The sequence below is a fragment of the Salvelinus alpinus genome, chromosome 6 (assembly GCF_045679555.1).
Source record: "Salvelinus alpinus chromosome 6, SLU_Salpinus.1, whole genome shotgun sequence".
NCBI lineage: Eukaryota > Metazoa > Chordata > Actinopteri > Salmoniformes > Salmonidae > Salvelinus > Salvelinus alpinus.
The window spans coordinates 95,691,714-95,699,288 of record NC_092091.1 but is presented as its reverse complement, the minus strand read 5'-3'; the positions used below and the strand labels follow the sequence as shown (position 1 = coordinate 95,699,288).

General features: G+C 40.6%; 1 protein-coding gene across 1 annotated transcript in view; it reads right to left on the bottom strand.

Annotated features, from left to right (window-relative positions):
• The window catches only part of LOC139579627 (cGMP-specific 3',5'-cyclic phosphodiesterase-like), a 52,661-nt gene that overhangs the window by 31,337 nt on the left and 13,749 nt on the right, over window positions 1-7,575 (bottom strand). Inside the window, exons 9-10 of the mRNA XM_071408439.1 lie at window positions 6,717-6,784; window positions 3,541-3,692 (exon numbers count right to left, since the gene is read on the bottom strand). Of these exons, the coding sequence (XP_071264540.1) occupies window positions 3,541-3,692; window positions 6,717-6,784 (220 nt within the window). The remainder of the gene's footprint in view (window positions 1-3,540; window positions 3,693-6,716; window positions 6,785-7,575) is intronic.

The window sequence follows — 7,575 nt, the reverse complement described above, 5'->3', positions numbered from 1 at the left end:
GTTAAGACTGTCTGTGGTGTGGAGATTAGTGATGGTTAAGACTGTCTGTGGTGTGGAGATCAGTGATGGTTAAGACTGTCTGTGGTGTGGAGATTAGTGATGGTTAAGACTGTCTGTGGTGTGGAGATCAGTGATGGTTAAGACTCTGTCTATCTGTGGTGTGGAGATCAGTGATGGTTAAGACTGTCTGTGGTGTGGAGATTAGTGATGGTTAAGACTGTCTGTGGTGTGGAGATCAGTGATGGTTAAGACTGTCTGTGGTGTGGAGATCAGTGATGGTTAAGACTGTCTGTGGTGTGGAGATCAGTGATGGTCAGGACTCTGTCTATCTGTGGTGTGGAGATCAGTGATGGTTAAGACTGTCTGTGGTGTGGAGATCAGTGATGGTTAAGACTGTCTGTGGTGTGGAGATCAGTGATGGTTAAGACTGTCTGTGGTGTGGAGATTAGTGATGGTTAAGACTGTCTGTGGTGTGGAGATCAGTGATGGTTAAGACTGTCTGTGGTGTGGAGATCAGTGATGGTTAAGACTGTCTGTGGTGTGGAGATTAGTGATGGTTAAGACTCTGTCTATCTGTGGTGTGGAGATCAGTGATGGTTAAGACTCTGTCTATCTGTGGTGTGGAGATCAGTGATGGTTAAGACTCTGTCTATCTGTGGTGTGGAGATCAGTGATGGTTAAGACTGTCTGTGGTGTGGAGATCAGTGATGGTTAAGACTGTCTGTGGTGTGGAGATCAGTGATGGTTAAGACTGTCTGTGGTGTGGAGATTAGTGATGGTTAAGACTGTCTGTGGTGTGGAGATCAGTGATGGTTAAGACTGTCTGTGGTGTGGAGATCAGTGATGGTTAAGACTGTCTGTGGTGTGGAGATCAGTGATGGTTAAGACTGTCTGTGGTGTGGAGATCAGTGATGGTTAAGACTGTCTGTGGTGTGGAGATCAGTGATGGTTAAGACTGTCTGTGGTGTGGAGATCAGTGATGGTTAAGACTATGTCTAATGCTGCTAATACTCAGTCTGCTAATAGAAGACTTCCTAATAAATACAAGATTCTCTCCAGACTTCCTAGTAAATACAAGATTCTCTACAGTCAAGATTCTCTACAGACTTCCTAGTAAATACAAGATTCTCTACAGACTTACTAGTAAATACAAGATTCTCTACAGTCAAGATTCTCTACAGACTTCCTAGTAAATACAAGATTCTCTGCAGCCAAGATTATCTACTGACTTCCTAGTAAATACAAAGTTCTCTACAGCCAAGATTCTCTACAGACTTCCTAGTAAATACAAGATTATCTACAGTTAAGATTCTCTACAGACTTCCTAGTAAATACAAGATTCTCTACAGACTTCTTAGTAAATTCGAGATTCTCTACAGCCAAGATTCTCTACAGACTTCCTAGTAAATACAATATTATATACAGTCAAGATTCTCTACAGACTTCCTAGTAAATACAAGATTCTCTACAGACTTCCTAGTAAATACAAGATTCTCTACAGACTTCCTAGTAAATACAAGATTCTCTACAGTCAAGATTCTCTACAGACTTCCTAGTAAATACAAGATTCTCTACAGACTTACTAGTAAATACAAGATTATCTATATACTTCCTAGTAAATAGAAGACTCTATAGTAAAAGCAACACTAACCACTAGCTCCTAGCCCCTAACCACTAGATCGTAACCCCTAACAACTAACTCCTAGCCGCTACCATGTAGAGCTGAAATAATGATCAGAAACAATACTCTACAGCCAAGATTATCTACAACCAAGATTATCTACAACCAACACTTCCCAGTAAATACAAGACTCTTCAGTAAATACAATACTTCCTACAGCCAAGACTCTCTATAGTCCTAGTAAATACAATACATCCTATTCAGTAAATACAACACTTCCTAGTCAGTTTATTTTACCGTTATTTTACCAGGTAAGTTGACTGAGAACACGTTCTCATTTGCAGCAACGACCTGGGGAATAGTTACAGGGGAGAGGAGGGGGATGAATGAGCCAATTATAAACTGGGGATTATTAGGTGACCGTGATGGTTGAGGGCCAGATTGGGAATTTAGCCAGGACACCGGGGTTAACACCCCTACTCTTACGATAAGTGCCATGGGATCTTTAATGACCTCAGAGAGTCAGGACACCCGTTTAACGTCCCATCCGAAAGACGGCACCCTACACAGAGCAGTGTCCCCAATCACTGCCCTGGGGCATTGGGATCTTTGTTTAGACCAGAGGAAAGAGTGCCTCCTACTGGCCCTCCAACATCACTTCCAGCAGCACCTGGTCTCCCATCCAGGGACTGACCAGGACCAACCCTGCTTAGCTTCAGAAGCAAGCCAGCAGTGGTATGCAGGGTGGTATGCTGCTGGCTCAGTAAATACAACACTTCCTAGTCAGTAAATACAACACTTCCTAGTCAGTAAATACAACACTTCCTAGTCAGTGAATACAACACTCCCTAGTCAGTAAATACAACACTTCCTAGTCAGTGAATACAACACTTCCTAGTCAGTAAATACAACACTTCCTAGTCAGTGAATACAACACTACCTAGTCAGTAAATACAACACTTCCTAGTCAGTGAATACAACACTTCCTAGTCAGTGAATACAAGACTTCCTAGTCAGTAAATACAACACTTCCTAGTCAGTGAATACAACACTTCCTAGTCAGTAAATACAACACTTCCTAGTCAGTGAATACAACACTTCCTAGTCAGTGAATACAACACTTCCTAGTCAGTGAATACAACACTTCCTAGTCAGTAAATACAACACTTCCTAGTCAGTGAATACAACATTTCCTAGTCAGTGAATACAAGACTTTCTAGTCAGTGAATAGATCAGTAAATAAAGACTGAAGAGCCAGTAATACGCTGGTTTAAGACGTACTGATATCAAAATCTCTGCCTTGACTATCAACAACGACTAACAGCGTGCCTCTAGCAACCACAGAAGAAGAAGACTCCGTACGACTAACAGCATGTCTCTAACAACCACAGAAGAAGAAGACTCCCAACGACTAACAACCACAGAAGAAGAAGACTCCCTATGACTAACAACCACAGAAGAAGAAGACTCCCTACGACTAACAACCACAGAAGAAGAAGACTCCCTACGACTAACAGCATGTCTCTAACAACCACAGAAGAAGAAGACTCCCTACGACTAACAACCACAGAAGAAGACTCCCTACGACTAACAACCACAGAAGAAGAAGACTCCCTATGACTAACAGCATGTCTCTAACAACCACAGAAGAAGACTCCCTACGACTAACAACCACAGAAGAAGACTCCCTACGACTAACAACCACAGAAGAAGAGACACCTGACTCTTTACTGCTGTATGAGGTGTAGTTACAGAATTCATGCGGTTGTTGTCAATGGGATTCTATAGTAAGGTTAAAGTTATGTAAACATAGTTAGATAAAGAGAGTTATATATGGACATCGGCCTGTAAAGACAGTTCTGCAGAAACAGACTATAAACTAGGAGAGATACATGTGGGACGGAGAAAGAGAGACGCACCGATGATTCTTCCTGTCTTCCCGTTTCTGATCGGGCAGCAGACCAGACTACCCGCGGGGGGGTCCTGATCGGCGCCGGACACGTTCAGTGTCTCCATGGAGACCAGCACCCGCAGGGCGTGGGTCAGGTCTATGTCCGAGAGGGTACAGTCTCTATGGAAACACAGAAATATAGTGATGTTACAGTCCCTATGGAAACACAGAAATATAGTGATGCTACAGTCTCTATGGAAACACAGAGATATAGTGATGCTACAGTCTCTATGGAAACACAGAAATATAGGGATGCTACAGTCTCTATGGAAACACAGAGATATAGTGATGCTACAGTCCCTATGGAAACACAGAAATATAGTGATGCTACAGTCCCTATGGAAACACAGAAATATAGTGATGCTACAGTCTCTATGGAAACACAGAAATATAGTGATGCTACAGTCTCTATGGAAACACAGAAATATAGTGATGCTACAGTCTCTATGGAAACGCAGAAATATAGTGATGCTACAGTCTCTATGGAAACACAGAAATATAGTGATGCTACAGTCTCTATGGAAACACAGAGATATAGTGATGCTACAGTCTCTATGGAAACACAGAAATATAGGGATGCTACAGTCTCTATGGAAACACAGAGATATAGTGATGCTACAGTCTCTATGGAAACACAGAAATATAGTGATGCTACAGTCCCTATGGAAACACAGAGATATAGTGATGCAACAGTCCCTATGGAAACACAGAAATATAGTGATGCTACAGTCTCTATGGAAACACAGAGATATAGTGATGCTACAGTCTCTATGGAAACACAGAAATATAGGGATGCAACAGTCTCTACGGAAACACAGAAATATAGTGATGCTACAGTCTCTATGGAAACACAGAAATATAGTGATGCTACAGTCTCTATGGAAACACAGAAATATAGTGATGCTACAGTCTCTATGGAAACACAGAAATATAGTGACGCTACAGTCTCTATGGAAACACAGAAATATAGGGATGCTACAGTCTCTATGGAAACACAGAGATATAGTGATGCTACAGTCTCTATGGAAACACAGAAATATAGTGATGCTACAGTCTCTATGGAAACACAGAGATATAGTGATGCTACAGTCTCTATGGAAACACAGAAATATAGTGATGCTACAGTCTCTATGGAAACACAGAAATATAGTGATGCTACAGTCTCTATGGAAACACAGAGATATAGTGATGCTACAGTCTCTATGGAAACACAGAAATATAGTGATGCTACAGTCTCTATGGAAACACAGAAATATAGTGATGCTACAGTCTCTATGGAAACACAGAAATATAGTGATGCAACAGTCTCTATGGAAACACAGAAATATAGGGATGCAACAGTCTCTATGGAAACACAGAAATATAGTGATGCTACAGTCTCTATGGAAACACAGAAATATAGTGACGCTACAGTCCCTATGGAAACACAGAGATATAGTGATGCTACAGTCTCTATGGAAACACAGAAATATAGTGATGCTACAGTCTCTATGGAAACACAGAAATATAGTGATGCAACAGTCTCTATGGAAACACAGAAATATAGGGATGCTCCAGTCTCTATGGAAACACAGAAATATAGTGACGCTACAGTCTCTATGGAAACACAGAAATATAGTGATGCTACAGTCTCTATGGAAACACAGAGATATAGTGATGCAACAGTCTCTATGGAAACACAGAAATATAGTGATGCTACAGTCTCTATGGAAACACAGAAATATAGTGATGCAACAGTCTCTATGGAAACACAGAAATATAGTGACGCTACAGTCTCTATGGAAACACAGAAATATAGTGATGCTACAGTCTCTATGGAAACACAGAGATATAGTGATGCAACAGTCTCTATGGAAACACAGAAATATAGTGACGCTACAGTCTCTATGGAAACACAGAAATATAGTGACGCTACAGTCTCTATGGAAACACAGAAATATACATTATTTACATTAACCATCAAAAACAGAAAAATGATCCACTGCTGATCAGTGCAAAGCCACCAGTCACAAATACGGTTGAGAAATTCAGGTAACTTTCCCCAAATTCCCAAGTTATCCAGAAGACTCGGTTGGAAGATTCCTGGAATCAGGAAGGAATAAGGAGCAAATTCAGGAATCCTCCAACCAGGATTTTTTGGGGGGAAAACCTGGAAATTTGGGGTCGTTACTGGTATTTTGCAACCTTTGTCCCAATTTAAATATATTTGTATTTTCTCCGATTATCTGCATGTTTTTAGTACACCAAGACAGTCCCATGTCAACTACATCAAAACAATAACAGCAGTTATCTCTTAAACACATGACTGTGGTCTATATAATGTATTTATAAACTGAAACAAAACACTGTTGATGTAATGACACAACAGAGACAGGAGAGGAAATGATGTAATGACACAACAGTGACAGGAGAGGTAATGATGTAATGACAGGAGAGGTAATGATGTAATGACACAACAGAGACAGGAGAGGTAATGATGTAATGACACAACAGAGACAGGAGAGGAAATGATGTAATGACACAACAGAGACAGGAGAGGTAATGATGTAATGACACAAAACAGAGACAGGAGAGGTAATGATGTAATGACACAACAGAGACAGGAGAGGTAATGATGTAATGACACAACAGAGACAGGAGAGGAAATGATGTAATGACACAACAGAGACAGGAGAGGTAATGATGTAATGACACAACAGAGACAGGAGAGGTAATGATGTAATGACACAACAGAGACAGGAGAGGTAATGATGTAATGACACAACAGAGACAGGAGAGGTAATGATGTAATGACACAACAGAGACAGGAGAGGTAATGATGTAATGACACAAAACAGAGACAGGAGAGGTAATGATGTAATGACACAACAGAGACAGGAGAGGTAATGATGTAATGACACAACAGAGACAGGAGAGGTAATGATGTAATGACACAACAGAGACAGGAGAGGAAATGATGTAATGACACAAAACAGAGACAGGAGAGGTAATGATGTAATGACACAAAACAGAGACAGGAGAGGTAATGATGTAATGACACAACAGAGACAGGAGAGGTAATGATGTAATGACACAAAACAGAGACAGGAGAGGTAATGATGTAATGACACAACAGAGACAGGAGAGGGAAACCCTTTTTAGAACCTTTGAAAGATCTGGAACTCTGACCCTTGTTCTTCTCCCTCCATATGGACCAGCCCAGAGAAGGAGTTCTAGAACACAACGGAACAATGGAACACGTCAACAAGGTTCTACGTTTATACAGTTCAGAACTTCCATAGACCATTAGTAACAACACACATGGGTGGGAATGGAAGAAAGTTACTCTGAGAACCCACTAAGGGAAAATGCAAGAATTAAAATAATAAAATGTTAAAATAATTACACTGGTTCCACCCCCAGATTCACAGCAATGTCCTGAAAACACAACACTAGCCTGGTAAATCCAGAATAAACACTACGTTCAATATCTTTTCGAACGACTTATCAGTCTGGCCTCCAGCCGATAAAAAGGGGTTTGGAATGAGACAGAAAACGGCTGGTCCAATCAGCGTCCGCTCAGAAACAATGGGAGTGTTTACGACCGAAACCAGACTGATAAGCGACGTTTAAAGAAATGGTAAAAAGCAGACATCATGCTAGATCCACCCAGCTAAAACAATACTGGAGTCAAATAAGAAGAAACAATACTGCAGTCAACTAAGAAGAAACAATACTGCAGTCAACTAAGAAGAAACAATACTGCAGTCAACTAAGAAGAAACAATACTGCAGTCAACTAAGAAGAAGAAACAATACTGCAGTCAACTAAGAAGAAGAAACAATACTGCAGTCAACTAAGAAGAAGAAACAATACTGCAGTCAACTAAGAAGAAGAAACAATACTGCAGTCAACTAAGAAGAAGAAACAATACTGCAGTCAACTAAGAAGAAACAATACTGCAGTCAACTAAGAAGAAACAATACTGCAGTCAACTAAGAAGAAACAATACTGCAGTCAAATA